This window comes from Notothenia rossii (genome assembly GCF_949606895.1).
Source record: "Notothenia rossii genome assembly, chromosome: 5".
Classification (NCBI taxonomy): domain Eukaryota; kingdom Metazoa; phylum Chordata; class Actinopteri; order Perciformes; family Nototheniidae; genus Notothenia; species Notothenia rossii.
Genome location: NC_136903.1, coordinates 10,446,245 through 10,468,416, shown reverse-complemented (window position 1 = coordinate 10,468,416; position 22,172 = coordinate 10,446,245). Strand labels below are relative to the sequence as shown.

Here is a 22,172-nt window from a genome sequence, read left to right as displayed (position 1 = left end):
GTTTATCTATTTTTGCATTTCTTTTTCTTTTTTTTTTTAATTCTCTGTCAAAGCGTCCTTGAGTTTCTTGAAAAGCGCTATACAAGTCTCATGTATTATTATTATTTTCTAAATATACAGTAGTGCAAGCAGATGCTACAACATGAGCCGATGAAGCAAGCAAATAGCACTAGAAAGGCTTGACTCGTTATGGCCCAGTACCTCTGCAGTAGTGAGTCATGAGGTACTTGCATGAGTTTGCTGTAGGCTCTGGCTGGGTCTAAGTAAAGTACTGGTGGGCTAAGGGGACATGTTATCTGCAGTATTACCTAATATAGATATCTTTTGCCTGTGGAAAATGAAATGACAAAGCGCTCAGTATAACCGGTTAGAAATAAAGGGCAGTGACGGAAAACAGAAATCTCTGAGTGCATGTCGAACCCGGAAGACAAATCGAACAACAGGAGAGTAGCCATTGTCAGACAGTGCTAGTTTATAATTCACAATCCCTTTGTATATATGGTTTTTGGTCTAACTTAAAAGCTTTACTTGCTTTCACCTGGCTGTTGAGAGCTGAAGGCCGCGGCTGTGATGTGTAAAGGACGCTGTGCTGTACGCACCAATAAACTGCTGATGGGACGGGATGAGGGAACACTGCGTCCCAACAGCAAGGACTACAGCCACCATTACCTGGATTTCATGGGTGAACAAATGCTTGAACGTCAAGGATCTTAGTCTATATACAGTATTAACAAGATATCAAAAAGATGGCTCAGAAAATGTGCATTTGTCCTCAAGTTTTATCTCATGAATTCCTGTTATGTTAAAATCAGAAATCAGAAACAGGTTTTTTACCAGGTAGGTTGACACGTACGAGGATTTTGACTTGATGTCGTGGTGCGTACATAAAAGTAAAACAGAAATGTGATCCCAGTGAAAGATGATGGAAAGGAGGATATTTGTTATTTGGAAACAGACGTTTTAGTTCGACTCACATTGCAGTCCCGGGGGCTCAGACCCTCTCCGTTTGGCAGGGAAGACCTCCTGCGGGCCAGGGAGGTCCGGTTGGGTGTGGAGCATCCTGAGGGTCTCCGTTTGACCACCAGCACCTCGCAGCAGGCCTGGTCCTCATTCAACGCACTCTTTCCTGCATTGATCACCCTAGATAGAGAGGGGATAACAGAACACAACAAGGGAAGGTGAGACATACTTCATTTTAAGGACAACTCGGATAAGAATATATATTTTTTTTAAATCAATCAATGACATGAAAAATAAATTAGATTATTTAAGAAATTGCATTAAAATTACTATACAATGCACTGTAAACATAACAATACTGTATAGATAACTTCGATCATAAATCCGATAATCTCGCACTGCAAAATGAGGGCTTGGTATGTCTACTATTCAAGATGAAAACATAGGTCGGTTTAAAAATGTACAATCTCTTGCTGCTAAAGCTTGTTCTGATGACTGAGAGGATTGCTCTTTGCCTTTAAATGGTATTTTATGTATTTGGGTTGTCGAAAGTTCTTAAAAATAAATGCTAATTTGTAAGGAAGGTTTGTTGAAACATTAAAACTATGTTTCGTACAGTGAGAACAAATCACAACACTATGGTTTAACAATGTAAAACTGAAAGGGCAGAAAGAGAATCAAATACTCTCAGTCCCTCTTCCCTTTTGAGAGACAGTTCAATACAAATTAGCAAGCTGGACCTAACAGGCATGTTTTCTTTTAGCAAAGCTGCCCTTAAAACGTTACAATCAGGGTTACAATGTATGAAAGGTTAGTCAGTGAGGATCGTGGGTCACTTGTGTGCTTCTCTGGAGTGGAAAACAATTTCAAAATCTAAGGGTACATGGGGGAGAAAATGTCATGCAATCCAGTGGGGACGATGACTCAAAGGAAGTTTAAATCAGGGAGGGATACTCCCTACAGAGCCTGAGGGAGGGAAGTCTGAGGGATGAACTATTTCCAAGAAGATCACTTGTCATCTCCACTCCCGTCATTTCAAGCACTCCCTTCTATCTGAAAAACAGTTCAGGAGCAGCTGTGTCATGCTCTAAACCAGTGGTTCTCAACCTGAGGTACGGCTCCCGCTAGTGGTACGCGGAGGAATCTGACATATACAACATATATTAATTTTTTTATTGTATCTAACCTTTCCACATAACACAGACATATAAAATACAGAAAACACAACCAAGTAAACAAAAAGACGAAAAGCAGTCACTACATTGTGCACATTTGGGACATTAAGGTACTTATTACTGCAAGAGCAGCTGGTGGTAAGGACTTCAGACAACTTCAATGTAAAACAGGCTATAGGGACAAGTGCCATCAGTTTGAGGCTTGATTGAATAACATTAATTAAAAAATAAATCATATCATCAAAACACTACAACGAATGAAAATAAGCTTGAGATAATTGATATGTGGTTTAAATAAGTTCTAATAGACTATTGTTGTTTTTAGATTTAGAAACTAAAACATTTTTTAAATTTATTTCTGGCGTTGCTAATGACGACCATACTACCCGCGAGAAGAATATTACCAACGCTGTGATGGAGGAGAGAAGAGACTCAGGAAAAAGGCATTTGCACAAAGAATGGAGAGAAGGCTGTGACCGAGGTCAAAAGTTGAAAAAGCACACACTTGTCCTTAATTGTTATCTTTTTTACTTTGCCGCCACAGAAATGGCAATAGCAAACATCAGCAGACTGAAGATGAGCTATTAGCCCTTAGGCTCATCTGCTCCTGGAGGCTTTCATTATTATTGTGGAACCGAATTCCCAAAAGGACATTTTCTGTTACGATGTAGGTTGTTGCAGGAGGCCTACATTCACACTTTGGTATAGGTCCAGGAAATGACATGTGTGTACAGCTGACATTTGTTGTGTGAGTACAAGTTATTATTTTGTTGTTTATATTCTCACTTGTGGTGAGTGAGTGAGCGAGTGATAAGAGAGAGAGAGAGAGAGAGAGAGAGAGAGAGAGAGAGAGAGAGAGAGAGAGAGAGAGAGAGAGAGAGAGAGAGAGACTGCCCTTTGTACATGTAGCTGTGGCTGACAATAAATGATGTTATTATGAATACATTTGCCTCCGAGCCCTGCATGAACTGTGCATAGACTGTATTTTTTTAACATTGGTCATGGGGTGGTACTCGGAGAGACTATTTTCTCAGGTGGTACTTGGTGTAAAAAGTTTGAGAACCACTGCTCTAAACGTTAACAAAGGTTATTGTGCCTCGCTAGATGATACACAATACAGTTTATTTTAGGTCTTCAATGTCCTTTTAAACCCTTTGAGCTGTGACCTTTAATCTGTTCTTAGGACAACATAAGTTTCTCCTTTATAACAGCAGTTCTTTTTTTACGATAAATGATGACTGCACAGTAAAATAGGCAAATATACACCATTTGCATATACATCTCAGTTTGAGACCTACACATGTGAGAGGACAGAAAAAGCACATACATACTGCATACTGTGACACCTAGGTTGTTCACTGCTGAGAGCTGCTGTTGTGGTTGTGGACAAGCATATGTTGCTAAATAATGCTCCAGGCAATCTACACACCATCATTTAAAGTACTGCAGTGGCCCTATTAAAACTGAGAATGTGGTATTTTTTTTAATTAGAGTAGAGGACGACAGATAGACAAGGGGGCATGGAGAAACAAAAAGTATTATTCTGTAGGAGAGTGTATATTTGTGGAATTATTTCCTGTTTTACTTCAACAATCAATTGTCTAGAGATACTACGTAGAGACTGGTAGCATGTCTATATTTCATTAAGCAATGCCTTGAGTATGAATAATATAAAAATAAATCAGACATTCTATGGCTACACGTTGATGTGAGAGTTAGTCATGATTTCTTCCCTGCGGAGGATCCTACATTAATAATTCTAATTGGTCATGAAGCTGCAGAGATCCTCCGTCTCCAGCTAAGGAAACACTGCTGGTTGTAAAACCGTCAGGATTAGGACTGAGCAGACCTTTTCTCAGTATGATTGATTTTAATTGGAGTCTTACACAATGGCCTATTCACCACATCCGTGTCCTGAAAACTAAAAATAGCACACTCCCTGTCGTGTGTCAATACGACAGGGAGTGTGCTATTCAGAGTAAACACTGCATTTGACAGCACAGCTACCCAACTATTGTAATGAACCCACATTGCTTATATAAGTATAGAAAGAAGATCACTTTCTATCTATCATGTGGTGAAACACAATTATCAACAATAATTTGCGACAAATAATGTCAAATATAAGATGGTTCCGGTTTTTCATGCCATTATAATTTAAATAAACATTGAATATCCTTTTACTTTGTAGTGTTGATTGGACTTTATTTTGGGGTCTGGAAAATTGCAATCACTATCTTACATTTTATAGTCTTATGTATTAAACCATGTTTTAAAAAACATCAACAGCACCACTTTACAAACCTCGTCACTGATAAAGACAAGAACAAAAAAGCAAAAACCACTCAGCAGATGTCATTTGTGCAAACACATACTTTCCTCTTTTTTTTCTGCATCCTAAATGGAGCATTACAGATTGTGGTTTTCAAATGCATCTCATGTTTGGACAGTTTGGGGTTTGCTCAGTTTTCTATGGGCTCATAGCAGTCTCATAATACACACATGCACACAGAAGGATTCACACTTGTATTTCATGATCCGCAAAAGGATTCACACTTCTATTTCCGGATCCACACTTGTGTTTTTCAATGCACACACAAATGTGTTCCGATTCATATACATGTAATAAAATCCAAATACAGAAAAAAGTTTTAAATGTGTGTTTTTTAGCCACACATTTGTTTTCCGTTTAAAACCTCTGAACCTGCAAACTGCTTTCTGTGCATGGATCGCTGTGCATTCCTGTGTGGGTTTTTTGAGACTCCCCTGACGGTCAGCGGATTCGTAATTTTTTCTGTCTATAGCCAATCAGATGTCTCCTTCATTCTATCACATGAGCGCGCCCCCACGAGGGTATGATTTATTGCGTTCATGACACTTCATATACGCATTTTGTGCTGTCCGGTCAGCTCGCTAAACAGAGGGCGGAGCTTCAGGTGATCATGCAGAGCTGCGTGTCTCCGTCAGACTCAGCAGCTGATCTGATCTCTCTCTCGCGTCCGGTTATACTTCACTCGCGTTTATGTCCATATCGATCAGATCCAGCTCTCCTGATCGGCCTTTATAGAGAGCACCGACGCCCCGTTGACAGTTCACTGTCTAGCACTGGCTTCGTAGTGCATTGATCGATTAGGCTAAGCTAACCTGTAGCTGCTCCCTCCACACTCACAACAACTTCATACAGACATAAATAAAGCAGCTGTATTCGCCATACAGGAAACACACATTTAAAACGGTTTTGCCTGCTGTTTTGTGTACACACGAGCATTCATCAATGGTTCGGAAAGTGGCGCTGTACCTTAATAATATAAAGGCTTGTATTTGCGTGCAGTTCCTGTTCGGAAAGTGGCAATGTACTGAGAGTGGAGGTGTCCTGAGATTAGCGCCTGCAGGCAGGCTCCATGGACCTGTCAGCTCCGGGCTGCGCACATGAAGCGCTAGGTCATGAACGCAAGAAATCTACCCTCGTGGGGGCGCGCTCATGTGATTGGCTTAGAATTCAGGAGACATCTGATTGGCTATAGATAGAAACAATTACAAATACGAATCCGCTGACCGTCAGGGGAGTCTCAAAAAACCCACACACGAATGCACAGCGATGTGTTTGCAGGTTCAGGGGATTTAAATAGAAAACAAATATGTGAGGATCAAAAACACATATGTAAAACTTTTTTCTGTATTTGGATTTTATTTACATATGAAACGGAACACATTTGTGTGTGCATTGAAAAACACAAGTGTGGATCCGGAAATACAAGTGTGAATCCTTTTGCGGATCATGAAATACAAGTGTGAATCCTTCTGTGTGCATGTGTGTATTATGAGACTGTTCTGAGCCCATAGTTTTCACAATATGACCTAAGAATGTAACCTGTATGGGTGTCAACAGTGCGAACTACATCCACTGTTAAAAAACGTGGTTGAAACTCACAGAAAAGTATAATATATGCACACATTTGTCTGTCAAACTGGTATTTCTAATATCAGGAATATCCTTTTACACTCAATTGTTGGACATTGGGATGACTGCACTTTAATATAATTGTTGCTTAATTAGTCACTACAGTTTTAGAGAAAACATGGCATTTAAAACAAAGTGTTATTCTGAATTGCTGCAAATGTTCCAGGTAGCATTTGGTTTCAGTTTGTGCCACAACTCTCAAATTGTGCACATAGTTTGATTTTTTTATTCAACTTTAAAATCAGTTTATGACATCATGTAGTCAGGAAAATGACCAACAGTAATGTAGGTATACAGTGTATGTGTAGTTAACGTGTTCCTCTCCTAACTTGATGATGGAAAGAGGCCACACACTTCATCATGCATGTCTGAGACCAAAGCACAGCAGGGAGCCATGTTCCTTTGACCTCAGTCGATCACAAGATTACAGATGAGCCGTCGATCCCTTCATCTCCTATACGAGAGGGAGAGCCTTCCAGACCCCGAGGCAGGAGCAGGGCTGTCCGACTCAGTTACCTCGTTTCATTTCTTCACGTCTGAGACATCACTTCACGTCTGAGACAATGACACGACCTTAATTACTCTGTCAGAGTCGTAACCTACATTGTGCATGCATTCTGGGAATCTCTTTCTTTTCAGTAACACTTGACCTGAAGATGTACTGCATCAGTCAGCAACAGGTCATTTATGTGATGTGAATGTGTTACCTGTGTTTCCTTCATGTTTAACCGAATGAGCATTTCATGAATAACTTTGCAAAAATAACAGATTATTTGGCAATTGGATGACATTTTTGGAAACTAGATTCTTGCTTTTTTTCTGGATCATCTTTCTTCGTGCACAGCTAAAAGCACACATTAGTGATGCCAAGTTCTCAGAGAATTCTGACCTGAGGGCAACTACACACTGTTTCCAAAACACAGGTTATTATCGTTAACTATTGAAACACTGCATTACCTCATATGTAACTGATACTCCTCCGGCACTTCAATGTATATTTTGTGGATTTAATGTAAATTCTCAAGCTTATCTTTGAAGACAATATTACTGCATTGTACTTTTAAAGAGGCCCTATTATGCTTTCTGGGGTTTCCCTCTCCTGTAGTTTGTAGACAGATTGGTAATGCATGTAAAAGGTCTGCTAAGGCCCTTTGCTCCCCCCTCCAGAGGGATTTTCTCTTCCACACACTCAACTTCCTGTTTACACTCATGCTTCTATTGTCTAGCGCTCCAACACATTGTACGTGATAGGCTAAGGGCGAAGTCCATCTATAAGGGTTTGACCAATCACAGCACAGTCGGCCAGCTAACCAATCAGAGCAGACTGGGCTCTGGTTTCAGACAGAGGGTGACTTTTCAGGTGCTGCAGCACAGACAGTATGAGAAAAATAAAGACCTTTTTGAACATTAAAGCATGGAGACAGGTCACAGAAGAGGAACAAAATACAAAAATGAACCAGAAAATAAGCATAATATGTCCTCCTTCAATTCTGTATTCTTCAAGTTACTTGTTTCCTAGTTGTGTGGTTGTATACTCTTGCAACATCTCAGTATCCTCCAGCGCATCATGTAAGATACCAATAAAGATGATCCATGTGATTATAGCGTTCTCTTTTAATGGTAAGTCATATTTAAACTACACGTTAGGGCTAAGTGGCACTGAACTGAAACAGCATTACGTCTTTTCTGCCTCAAAGCGATGTGGCGTGTTGATGTAGCAGAAACACAAAAACATGTGCTGTATCATGTGATTGAGCACTGGGAAGCTTTATACATAAAAAGTGCTGCTCATGTGCTTCCTCTCCACAGTTGAGTGGTAACATTGACTTCATTTAGCTCCTCTAGAGTGAAACACTACCAGGAACAAAGAAATGGATTGACCTACTGTACGATTAAAACAGAGAAGGACATGAAGACATGCATATTAATAGCTTTTATGTTCAACCCTTCGCTATATTGTAAATCCATGACCAATGTTAAGCAGAAGCTTTTATTTATTTTCACTTGGATATTAAAACTGAGAATGTCAAACTACAGTCTTCATACCCTCTCACTGTGAAGCTTACCTGCAGACAAAACATAAAGTGAGCAGTGGTGATGCTATAGTGTTTAGCCTACAGACCCGCATGTTGATTAAGTATTGATGGGACCGCCGCCGAGGTCTCAGGATTATATTGGTCCTGGGTCAGAAAGAGTAAGTGAATAAGTGAATGGCTGGGAAAGCTTTGTCACAACTTATTATTTGACCTCTTAGTGCCACCACTGCTCCAACAACCATGTTGGATGTGGTAAATAGGAAAGACGGAGAGGAGAAGGGGAGCTGAGGTGAATCCTTAGATACACTATTAAATCTCTAATATTGATAACATGATTTAACAGTTCAGGGTATATGCAGGAATCCTGAAGTCAAATATAAGACCTTTTAAGACCCTTTCCATACATTTGAAGACCTCATCGCCACTTTGAGTTTTAACCGGTTACCTTGGCGACACACTTTACCTCACATTGACTATATACAGTATTGATTGTCCTTCCTCCTCATCTTCCAACCATTTGGACGCAGACTTGCATTTCCCCATAACGATGTTGTTTAACAACCGGCGTAAACGGGCCTTCGCGCGCTATCAAGCATTGAGCGTGCGATGTCCTGTTCAGATGATGTCAAATCCAACGGGATGCCATAAATAAACGAGACAGAATCACACTACACACCTACGCAATGATTACATTCAGGCAGACTGTAGAATACAACCGCTTTGGACAATTTATATACTTATTGAAAACAAGCTACAAAATGTAATACCTTGGAAAAAGCCGTTTAATACTTTTTAATAGCATTAATTTTCACTAAATTGATTTATCAACTTGTAATACTTTTTAAGACCCCGTGGACACAGCAAAGTGTTCCTAGTGAGCCTCTTCATTTCGCTTCATAAGAAAACATTTGGCTTTGGCATAATCCTTTCATCACTGGATAGAAATGTGCTGTCTTCTAATCTATGCTATTATCAAACATCTATTTGTTCTAAAAACCAGAATACTCCATGTCTAACTTTTACTAACGCTCTATATGAGGAGTTTCCCTCATTTGTCCACTGTCTTTTTTCTCTTCCCATCACTTTAGCCCTACAAAAAGTGAGCAAACAAGTAACAGGCTATGACCAATTATGCAATTTGAATATGTAGGGGAACATACATAATGATGTTCAGCTTAAAATATAAGAGGAACCGAAACCAGGTTAAGAAGTCAATGTAACTAAATGGATATTAAACAGACTGTTGTATGTGTACACTAATCTGAAGGTGGTGATCACAGTAACCACTTTATAAGCTACACCACTATAACATGGGAAGGACCACAAAGAACATAACACCTCTCAATATAATAAAGTCCAGTACAACGCCACATTTAAGTGTGACTTCAGTAATAAACATACACAGAAGTAACACATTTTAAAGGTGGCGAAGGTAATTTTGGAGAAACCAGCTCGAGTGCGCTAGAATTTGAAAATACACAACCGGAGAAAATCTGCCACTTCCTTACAGAGCCCCTCCTCCAACACATGACGTGCACATGACCAATGAGGGCACGAGATAAGTTTGTGCACAGATAGAAGGCTGACAGGCAGGTAGGCCATCCAGTTATTTTAGCCGAGCCGGCTCAGATGATTGGTCGTACAGTACTACACTTTCCACAGAGGAATTTTTTTTATGGATTTTTTGTCAAAGCACTTCAGATATTCATTGCTATCGGGATGTTAAGAGCATTCCATGGAACATAACAAAAAGTGTATCTCGAGCCGGTTTCTCAAACTTACCAACCCCACCTTTAAACAATGTGAACAAAACACATGATGGGTGGAAAGCGACTGGAGAGAGAAGCAGCAGTAAATGTCTAAATAAGGAGGCCTGGAGAAGAGAGGGCGGTGAGCAATACCCACTGATCCATCCAAATGATGGTGCTCACCGGATCTGACAGTGCACGCACTCAGAGACTGTGCCCCAGAATCAGCCTCATAGAGCCACAACTGCTCTTCCTTTCTGCACAGTGTGCAACACAATAACAACCCAGGTTAACCTCAGTCAGAGGCCCACTCAAAGAAAGGGGTATGAAGGGAAAAGAGTAGAGAGAAGAAGGTGGGATTCATCCTGAATGTTCCCAAACCTTTGGTTTTTCAGCCATTTCTACTGATACTAGCACTATAAAACCCGCTTTAGGTATTGGAAATGGGGGTAAAATACAAGGATATTGCACAAATATAAGAAAGGTAAAAAAGGACAACTAACTGTCCCATATAATCTGGACATGATTGTTAGTATTTACTAAAATTGTCAGAATGCACACAGTCCCCTATCTGATTTCTTTTGAACAATGCTTGCTTCAAAGAAAATATAGGCTGTATATAATATTCAAAACAAGAATATAAATAGTTCCTTTATTCCAGAAGGGAAATCGGGTTTTGTGACAGTTGCTCCATTTTATAATATAATAAATAGAAATATAACTAAAAGATGTATATATAGATGCAAAGTTGAAGATAATCAGGCATTAAAGCCCTTCACAGCGCTACCCAATAAGCTGTAATTAAGTGTTCAATTGCACTGCCAGTATCTATTCGGCGTGTTATCAGTCCGAGAGACCCATCGGTGAAGGACCCTGTTAACCCTGACATCACTTCATCTCATTTGGGCTCAGGTTTTCTCCACTGGCATTGAGATTTCACAACGACAAAGCCCGCTGGTCAGCCAGCCGTTGACAAATCCCCAGTATGGCTCATGAGGCTCCGCCAAGCTGGCACACACACACTCACTCACACACACGGATATCAGTGTGGAATGTATTCATGAAGCAGGGCTGTGCAATTGTTCTGTATAATATAACATATCTTTTCAGTTATTATTACAAGACATGGACATGTCAGTACCATGAGTGCAATGTTTCAATATCAAACTAGAAATAATTCTAATAATAACTCAAATGATGCAACCTACTTAAGAACACATGAATGTGTAGGGTTTTCTTTTCTTTCTTGAGATGACAAATTCTTCATGGCAGATTAGCATAAAGAAGAATAGCGGGAGGAGGGTATGAGGATCAAACCATTTCAAAGGATTTGTTCATTCTGTAGGAGGGAGAGCCCACTTAGATCTGTTTTAGTTCTGACTTTCAAATAATCAATCACTCGATCAGCAGAAATTAAAAAATTAAAAGTATTGAATGAAGCAAAAATGTGTCTGAAATGTGAGGGTTTGCTGCTGCTTTGTGTGTTTTACATAACATTGAATCAAATTCAACTGAAGGTCAGACAAAACCATCATTTGAAATACATCACCTAAACTATTTTTGACAATCTTTTCCAAACCATTATCTCTGAAAAGGAAACATAGCTCCTTAATTAATAGTGGTTGTGAATAATATCATAATCTCTCTCTATCTGTAAGTTAAATGTCTTGTTTTCACCTTATACACGGAAAACAATTGCCTGGGGGAGTGAAACTGACCTCGTTTGTGGTGTTAAAGAGGACATCTACACTGGATTGGTGAAGTTGAAACATTAGATGCAAAGAGATAGGGTGAGTTTCTTACTGAATGTGTAACGTCATCATTTAAACAACTCAAAGGAACTGACGGAGAGGACACTCATGGAAATGTAACAGAGCTTTCTAACTTTTTTTTGTGAATGTATGACCTCAGGCCAACAAACTGCTGTGTCACACACTGTGTAGTTAGGAAAGTCTGAAGGATTGAATTGTGACCTCCAAAGCAACCAGTGATACTTTATCCGGGACTGCGTGAGTGGAAGTGATTCTGACTCTGTGTTCTCGAGCGTTAGAGGATGAAGAGAACAAGAGTTTATCCCACTTTTGAATTGTGTCCTGTCCAAGTTAAGTGTAAAGTACATGACGTGAACAGGTTTTGTCTTTCTGAAACAGCTCTTATCTTTGCCTGAGGTGGCGTAAAGCACCCTGCTCTTCCACCAGCATGCAAATCAAGTCATTGCTGGCTTTCCGCTCACGTTTGTTGACGTTAGAATAAAATTTCCCCACGTCTGCATTTTCTCATGCTATGCCATTTTTCTGCAGCTGCACTCTCAGAACTAACTACACAGTTTACTGAAGCAAAGTAACAACTTAGCTTTTCATGAGTCAGGCTGCTGCACTAAACGCTGTTTATAATATGTCCTTTTAAAATACAACACGGCCCTGCTTTATCACAGCTTTGCAGGGGCAACGAGCCAAATAGATTAAGTACACCAACACATAAGATGTGATATCAATTATAAAACAGGTGATCTTACAGTAGGTCCAATGCAATTCAGGTGACAGTTGCCAAGTAGAAGAAGGAAATATTGAATGAGCAAAACTTCAAACCTGCTTTTCTACAAGTAGGCTATCTACTGTGTGTCCATGTAAAGAACCCGCACAGGTTTTTCTGGCTCTAAACTGAACTGCATAAGAAATGAAAAAGGTAAAGGGGTACAAAATGGTGACTATTTGTAAGACCTTCCCTACCTTGTCTCATACAAAGGGCCAATAAATCATGCTGTTGCTATTCAAAATAAAACCTTTGTTGGTTCAGTTAATTGCTCATAATGGAAAACATGACTAAGATGTCCTGCCTTACAAGGATGTTGCAAAACAGATAGCTTATAATATGTTTTCATGTGGTAGGCCATCACAATAATAAAGACTATGACCTAGATATGTTAGTTTTCACGTCCTATAGGAAACTATGTTTACACTGTGATGTAAGCTATAGAAATATATGCTTGTTTGCAAGCTGCTGCACCTGGGCCTATTTTTATTTTATTCCACACGTGAATCCTGCAGTAATAACAACAAAAGGGCTCATGTTTACGCCTTTATCCAGGGTGATCTCATCGCTCACTTCCAAAGGATGCTGTGCAAGAAAAGATGGACGCATACAGGTTAAATACTCACTCTGCGTAGCCGGTGGCCCACGGCAGCCTCTTGGTCTCCTTCAGGATGAGGATCGGTCGTGCAATGTGATCCGCCGAGCACTCAATCTCGTCGGGGGACAGACCCAGGAACTCCGGTCTGCTGTACGGGTATTTCAGCGGCAGATCCGAGGCTCCGGGATGGTCTCCGTTGGATCCACCAGTCATCATACCTCCCATAAAATTGGCCACCGCCGATTTCACCCGCGTTAGCATGGTCCTGCTGCAGCGTGGGTCAAGGCGATGCGATTGCGTGAGTATCCCCCCGCAAGGCGACGCAGTTTGGCGGCGTGAAAGGTAGACACACAGCGGTACAAACACATTCACTCATTCAGCCTGGCGCTACTATTGGGTGAACGCGGAAATAAAAAAGATCTCACAGCAGACACAGAGCTGCACGCTGGTCATGTGACAAACCGGTTGCTGCTGGTGGATTCGGCGAGGTTGCTGTGGCGTCTCAGTGAGCAGCTTACTGTTGACAATGCTGGAGGTCAAAGGTGGGTAATCCCGCAATGACGATTACCTCTTGCAGGCAAGGTGCAGTCTGCAGTCATAGACTGTATAAAGGGTGCAGACCACATACTGCATATGAAGGGTGCAGGCCATAGACTGTATAAAGAGTGCACACCATAGACTGTACATATAAAGGGTGCAGACTGCAGACCATATACCTGTATACAGTATATAAAGGGTGCAGACCATAGAATATAACGTGCACCATAGACTGTATACAGTTAATATAAATGGTGCGGACCATAGACTGCCGACCATATACCTGCATACAATGTGCAGACCATAGACCTGTATACACTAAATGGTGCGGACCATAGACTGCAAAGGGTGCAGACCATAGGCTGTACATAAAGGATGCCGAGTGCCGACCATATACCTGCATACAGTGTACAGACCATAGACTATATAAAAAGGGTGCAGACCATAGATCTGTATAAACGGTGCATAGACTGTAAATCCATTGTGTTTTACAGCTGGGGGTTCCTGATCCCACAATCAGAAGCAATGCATACAGTGTTTGGACACATTTTATAAACTTGTAATCAGTTAAATATCAGGTGTTAGGACAATTCTTATAAAAAGAATCTGAATAAGTCATACAATGCATAAAGCTGATGTTTAGTATTTGCTTTGTGCACTGTGAGTGGACAACCGAGACAGTCTACAAACAATAAATGCAAAACAATTCAAGGGAAACAAATTCAGAAGAGATTTGGGATATGATACTGACTGTGGCGGCCTTATTTCCTCAAACAATGTTGCCAGCGGACTGACTCACATTCAACTATGGTAAATAGTGTTCTTTAATTTATTCCTCACACAGAATCAGCATTTATTCCAGATTACAAACAGGAAGGTTACGTTACCCACAACATTTCACTTAAAACCAGAGATATTTCTCTAATCTGGCAAGATTTGTGGAGTATCACTTTCTGTCTATTCTTTTATCTCGTTTTCAAATTATTTTGTCAGTTTTTCTGGCCTTTAGTTGGTTTAAATCTGATCTTTAGGATGTGTGTCTAGACATTCATGAATTTAAAAACACACTAAGTGCTGCATTTTGGAGAAGTGAGCCTCACAAAAGTATCTGTTATACAATACCGCAGTCTATACTGTATAAAAGCCAAACCACACATCAGACTCACCGGCTTCTTTCTATCGATGGACCAGCATGCTGAAAGGCGAAGTCTGACATTTGGTGTATTTTAATAATCTTGCAGTTATGATGTTTTGAAATCCCTCAGGGGATTAATAAAGTAAACTATATATCTATTTAAAGTAATGAAAGTTTGAGAAAACAACTTAATTTTGCTCCACTTACAATGATGAAAGACTGATGCAAATTGGCACTGTTACACTCATCTGGGAATTGATTCAAATCCATTCATTACAAAGGTTCTCTGGAAATATTTTGCCTTTTGGACAGACAGGGACTGTTTTCATCAGCAGTCTACTGGAAGTTGGCAGACGTCTGATTAGCCTTCAAATAGAACTCTGCTTGTTTAGCATCAAAATCACAACTAGAACTGATTTTAAGAAACGAATCGCATCTCTTTTATGTGCATTTGTAAGACTTTTCATGTACTTCATTCTTCTCTTTCAAGTATAAGCCAGTCGTTTTGACTTCTAATAATTCTCAGTTACGTCGTTGTTTGCCTTAAGTAATTGATGTTGGCTCTTACTGCCCACATCTCCTGCTTCATACACACATACCAGTATACTGATATAATACTTCACATGGGAAATGTCTGAAAACCATACATGATTATACTTTATGGTAATCGATTAAGCACGCTTTTTAAGGTCATGCAAAACCAGAAAATCAGAGAAGTTGAGCAAAGCTGTCTATACATCCATTAATTCACTCTATATGTGAATGTTTTTAAGACATTATTTTGGCCATGTTTTGCTTTATAAGCATACATCTAATGCGTTAACATGTTCTTAAAAGGCAGTCTTATTATACATATAGACACATATAGCTTTAAATGATAACATCATGACACATGAAGAGCATGTAATACTGGCTTAAAATGTATCCTTCATAATTGCTGGTCCCTTTCTGACATTTCTTGTTAGGATTATAGTGTGTTATTATTCCAATAATTGTCATACATAATTATCTTTTTATAATTAAATGTACTGCATTTTAATCATTTACTATATGAAGTATGACGCATTGTGTTTATAATGCATAAAATGCATAGACTTGCAACACAAATCTTAGTGTAACTAGAAAGTATTATACAATTTTACCTCAAATTAATTATAAAATGCCTTGTAATTATTATTAGTTTAAAGCATTTTGATTATGAATGAATGCCTTTTAATTATTATAATTATGTTTAATATTCGTAATAGACAGAGAGGTCATTAAAATGCTAACTATTTATCTTCTATCTATTCTGCCTCTTTCATGTTTTTACAAGTATAATTTAACGATTCAAGTTTTTGATTTAAAACTGAAAATAATATGACTCTCTGAAGATCACAAACCAGGCTTATTGTAACTCATTTATATTCACATACAAAGAATGCTCATTAAAACGATGAGCCCTGACTCATTATACAGAAGGTCTGCAGTGCAAATGAACTCCAATCAAAGTGGAGTTGCCAAATTGGCAGACTATATCTAATCAATAATTCACGAGTTTGCCAGCAAAGAGCTTTATTGACCTAATTACACACAGCAGGCCTAGGATGTACTCTACGTTAGTCAGCCATAGTTATCAATCATAGTTATTGCACACAGAGCACTGAATATGACCCTGATCTAAACCACATCCTGTTTCAACATGACAGTTCCTTCCTTCTGTGTTTCTAGTTTAATATTCAATATCATGAGTGGCCTAAACACAACTCTGATCTCAACCCATTCGACAAATGTGATATATAGTGAAATACCAACTGCAAGCCAGACCTTGGCTTAGCACCTACATGTAACATCCGACATCACCTGACATCACTGATTTCCTAAGGCCAGTAGAAAACCGTCACAGGCAATTAAGACTGTTATTAGCTGCAGAGTAATGGATTTGAAATGAGATGTTCATCTATCACAAAAGTAAAAACATCGGGTCTTCACATGCTTTGTATAGATTGCTTTCAGTAAACTGAGAGACATTGTGAATCGGAGAAGCATGCCATGGTAAAGCTAAAAATAACATCTGGTGTCAAATGAAATCAATTAAATAAAACCGAATAATTGTTTAAAATTTGAAATCTCCTTTGAGAGACGCATAATTTAATAAATACGTAAAATAGAAATGATATACAAAAAAGCATGATTTTGTTATGACTTTAGAATTGTAATACGTCGTCATGATTTTAGGACTCTTCCCCCGGCCAGATTACGTAATTCTGCACTATTGGTCAATACATTTGGACTACTGTCTACTGCAACTCTACTGAAAGCTAATTTAGGTTGTTTCTATTTGTGTCCACTCCTTGCCCATCATCTCCCTTCAGCACTGTCCCTGTGTTACTCATCACACGATCATGATGACGGTAACGGGGGCCAAGAAGGCTTGAACAATGCCTCTGTTTAAGCCTGTGTGTGTGTGTGTGTGTGTGTGTGTGTGTGTGTGTGTGTGTGTGTGTGTGTGTGTGTGTGTGTGTGTGTGTGTGTGTGTGTGTGTGTGTGTGTGTGTGTGTGTGTGTGTGTGTGTGTGTGTGTGTGTGTGTGTGTGTGTGTGTGTGTGTGTGTGTGTGTGTGTGTGTGTGTGTGTGTGTGTGTGTGTGTGTGTGTGTGTGTGTGTGTGTGTGTGTGTGTGTGTGTGTGTGTTTGATCAGCCTACTAGCTCTTCAACTAATGACTGACTCGCAGATGGACACAGACGGCCGCCCACACACACACACACACACTCAAAGAGGTTAATCTGGAGGTGGTGACCCGGTGTGTGAGTATCCATGATCGCAGAGGCCGGTGTCTGTGGATCTCTGGATTATTTTCCATCCTAAAAAAAGGTGGTATTGATATTGTATGCCATGATTGCAAAGCTTATTCACATCATGTATCATTTTTAACCTGTTGCAATTTCTGTAAATAATGCTAATTTCACTATAAAACTATTATTGACCAAAGACTTCGCAACATATGAAACAACTCTCACTCTGCTGGAATCGGTTATTTTTTTATTATTATTATTATGATATATGTTGTTTCATTCTGTGACCAGCAGATGTCACCAGAGTACTGAGAACCTTGTCAGGGTAACCTTATTTGACCACTAGTTTGAATTTCTTGGATTGTGTGCAGTATTTGCATGTGTGTGTTGCCTTAAGTACAATAATGCATAACGATGCTTATGTCTGAATTGGACCACTTTCCTGTCAAAGATATTCAACGCTAACAGACCCAAACACGTGTATAATGTGTTTTTGAGCACATTCAATGAGCGAATAACATTGCATTGGTCACGCACCACCACCACCAACAATCAATCAATCAATCAATCAATTAATCAATCAATCAATCAATCAATGTTTATTTATATAGCCCAATATCACAAATGTTACATTTGTCTCAGTGGACTTCACAGTTTGTACAGAATATCAGTATGACGATACGACACCCTCTGTCCTTAGACCCTCACATCGTAAAAGGAAAAACTTCCGGAGACGGACAGACGTGCAATAGATGCCGTGTGTAAATTGAAAAGATAATACATTTACAACATAGGTAGTCCAAATGTTTGGAAATGCATGTGTGTATAATAAGAAGATGAATCCACAAGGATATCCATCCAGGACTTATGATCCAGGACCACAGCAACAGGATCAGCCACGACTCAGAATCCCGCCATAGATAGACACCAAAAAGAACATTTGGGGAAGCTGGGTTATTTGGAACATGAGAGTACACATGTACAGACAGAGAGAAGGAAGAAGTAAGGTGTCCCCCGACAGTCTAAGCCTATAGCAGCAAAACTAGGGGCCGAATCTAATCAGCCTAACTATAAGCTTTATCAAAAAGGACGATGGCGCCTGCCGATTAAGGGCTTTGTAGGCGAGAAGAAGAATTTTAAATGGTATCCTGTGTTCTATAGGGAGCCAGTGTAAGGCAGCCAGAACAGGAGTAATGTGGTTCCTTTTCCTAACGCTGGTTAGTACACGAGCTTCAGCATTTTGAATCAGCTGAAGCGACTTAACTGACTTCTTGGTACACCCTGATAATAAAGAGTTAATCCAGCCTTGAAGTAACAAATGCATGGAGTAGTTTCTCTGCATCGTTTTGAGGCAAGGTATGCCTGATTTTTGCTATGTTAAGTAGATGGAAGTAGGTGGTCCTTGAAATTTATTTTATTTTATAACACCAAGATTCCTTACAGTCTCACTGGAGGCCAAATGAATGCCATCCATAGTTAGTATATCTTTAGATAATTTGTTTCGTAGATTCTTTGGGCCGAGTACAATAACTTCAGTTTTGGCCGTGTTTAACATCAAAAAGTTTAAAGTCATCCACGTTTTTAAGTCCTTGAGGCAGTCTTGAATTTTATTTAGATAATTCATTTCATATGGCTTGATGGATAAATATAGTTGAGTATCATCTGCATAACAATGAACATTTACAGAATGATTCCTGATAATATTGCCTAACGGAAGCATATATAATGTGAACAAAATAGGTCCAAGCACTGAGCCCTGTGGCACTCCATGGCTAACTTTGGTTTGCATGGAAGATTCATCGTTGACACACACAAACTGAGAGCGTTCAGATAGATAGGACCTAAACCAGCCTAAAGCAGTTCCGTTTATGCCAACTAAGTGCTCTAGTCTTTGCAATAGGATGTCATGGTCGATAGTATCAAATGCAGGGCTGGTGTTTGTGTTAAACTGTGAGTGTGTGTTATGTATGTGTGGCAATGAGTCCAGATTCATTTCCCATCTGCCCAAGCAGAAGATCAAGGGGTGTAAAGATGCTTTGACCATTTGACTCTGTTATTGCCTTCTTCACTTTGTGGTAAACAGCACCATTCTCCTCAAAGGTTGAAGTAAGGGTTATGAAAGACCGGATACATATGTTCTTGTTGAGGTTATTCACATTTATTTGTTGTCTTTAGAGGGCACTTCACCAATAAAATGCATCCTATATAATTTGTATTACTGAAGAGAGATATTGCATATCCAAAATCTGTGTGCTACAAAACCGAAAGTTTTATACAACGGCTTAAATAATTCGTTTTTGTCTCATTCATTATGTTGGTCGATTGAACAAAGATCAAAGCACCAAATGAACGGAAATTACAAATACATGGAATCGTTTGAGTGTTAAATGGAAATTACTTGCAGCCGAAGCTTATAACAACATGGTGGGAAACTATTGTTTAGCATCAAACTGTGTTCCTTGGATCAATGCAACATTCCAGTGGCATGAAGGCAGGGGATACAAAAACAATCAGTGTCGGGAGTTGTTGTTGATTTCAAAGAGTGTCCGCAATGTGGCACCAACGGAACATTCATTACAAAAACAATCAGCTAACAGACATCATGTAAAGGGATGCAACAAGGTGAGGTTAGGTGCAACAAATACTACCTAAAAAGCTATGATATAAGAGTTATTTGCAGGTCATTAGCATGATAACATCACACCTGATTGAATGTTTAACATTAGCATAAAGCAGATCACCTGTAGCAAAGTGATACATGGCATCACATGGCAATGAGTCAAGCTTTAAAGTGGTGTTTTAGCATATTGTAGTGCAAAGGGATTAAGCTTTCTGTCCCAGAACAGGAAGAGGTCTGCTTTTCCTCCACCACCACAGGGGTATTATCATTTGGAGCGAATGCGTGCTGGTAAAGATCTTAATCCTAAAATTGCAGACAGAAGTGTTTCCTTCTTTTTACAAAGCTTGCTCATATTCAAACTATGTTCCAGGTTTGCACACATTTGGGCACAAATAGGCACGTTGTAATGTGTGTGTGTGTGGACATTTTTCTAGGGTTCGACTTAGCCACACATTGCTCTTAGATCTGACAATTACTAATCAAAGGATAAATGCTACTTGAAGGGAAGCATGTCAGCTGGTTGGACCACATCAAATCAGCATTTGATTAGTAACTATAGTTAGGTTAGGAAGTAGCTTTTCATTGTTGTTTTGTATAAACGCAACACACACTTGGCTATTATCCACTCATGTATAACTGCTACTCATTTTGAAGGTTTTTCGATTCTTTGAACCAGGTTTATTTCAATTGTTTTCATACAAGATAAAAGAATCCACTGCACAACGCTAGGACTGGTAGATATCTATGCATAACAACAAGGTACAGGAGGGACTGCTTTTTTTAAAGCAATGTTCTCCTTGGACACAATCCAATGTAGCTGTGGTCTTGACATCCAGCCACATCACCCGGGTCACTGCCAACGAGTTTACAGACGGATGAGAACACTGGATAAAATCCCAGAGAGCACATTTTGCAGAAAGCAACAGCTCACTTCTGTCAGGCGCCGGAACAGGATGCTCCAGCACTAACCAGGCAGGAAGGCATTGAGAGCAACACCTCGTATTTTTGTGCTTTTGTAATAAGTTGAGCTTTAATAGCAAGAGAGAGTAGAGTTTTCACTGACCTGTGGGCATGAGCAGGAATATATATTGCAGCTTCATTCATCATCGATCAGCAGGCTGCCAATTGACCTGTTATTGGTTTCCGGGCAAGGACCCTGCTGTGAAGTCATCACATACTATTTTATTTCAGTGGTTTGTGTGTGTGTGTGTGTGTGTGTGTGTGTGTGTGTGTGTGTGTGTGTGTGTGTGTGTGTGTGTGTGTGTGTGTGTGTGTGTGTGTGTGTGTGTGTGTGTGTGTGTGTGTGTGTGTGTGTGTGTGTGTGTGTGTGTGTGTGTGTGTGTGTGGTGAGATTAAAAGTAGCTTGGATTCTACAGAGGACATATTATGCTAGTTTTCAGGTTTCATAACTGTGTTTTTTGTCTATGTGAAAAGTTGACATGCTTTAATGTTCAAAAAGCTCTTTATTTGTATCATACTGCCTGTGTTCTAGCACCTCTTTTCACCCTCTGTCTGAAACCAGAGCCCAAGCCAATCACGTACAATGTGTCGTAGTGCTATCCAATAGAAGCGTGAGTGTAAAATAGTATGTCATGGAAATAAAATGTCATGGAGTCCAAGGGAAGCGTTTCAGGCAGGAGGGGGAAGGTGTGGGAGAGAAACTCTTTGGTATTTTTGCCTCTGCAGACCATTTACATGCACACAAACCTGTATCAAACACTACAGGAAAAGGGAAACCCGGCATGTTTAAATAATAAGGCTTCACCTTTTTGTGTGACAATATTGCTTACTGCACATACTTTTAATTTGATATTCTATATTGTATTACATTCTATTTCAATGTAAATTACTGCTTTATTTTATTGCTATCTTACTCTATTTTTATTCCAGTGTTCTTCATATAGTTTGCTATATGTGTTCTTTTTTACTTTTATGTATGCACCACGACACCTACTTAAATTCCTTGTAGCCTACGTGTAAACCTACCTGGTAATAAACCCGTTTCTGATTCTGATTCTGACAAAAATCGATATACCTTGAGTACATACATGGCCTGATATATCTATACAAGGTATAGCTTCTTGAAACCATTTTAGC

The 22,172-nt window shown here is 39.5% G+C and overlaps 1 protein-coding gene across 1 annotated transcript in view; it reads right to left on the bottom strand.

Moving 5' to 3' along the window:
• ppm1h (protein phosphatase, Mg2+/Mn2+ dependent, 1H) overlaps nt 1-13,617 on the bottom strand; it is a 34,791-nt gene extending 21,174 nt beyond the window's left edge. Inside the window, exons 1-2 of the mRNA XM_079683515.1 lie at nt 13,039-13,617; nt 975-1,140 (exon numbers count right to left, since the gene is read on the bottom strand). Of these exons, the coding sequence (XP_079539641.1) occupies nt 975-1,140; nt 13,039-13,271 (399 nt within the window). The 5' untranslated portion in view covers nt 13,272-13,617. The remainder of the gene's footprint in view (nt 1-974; nt 1,141-13,038) is intronic.
• Between the last annotated feature and the right edge of the window lie 8,555 nt (nt 13,618-22,172).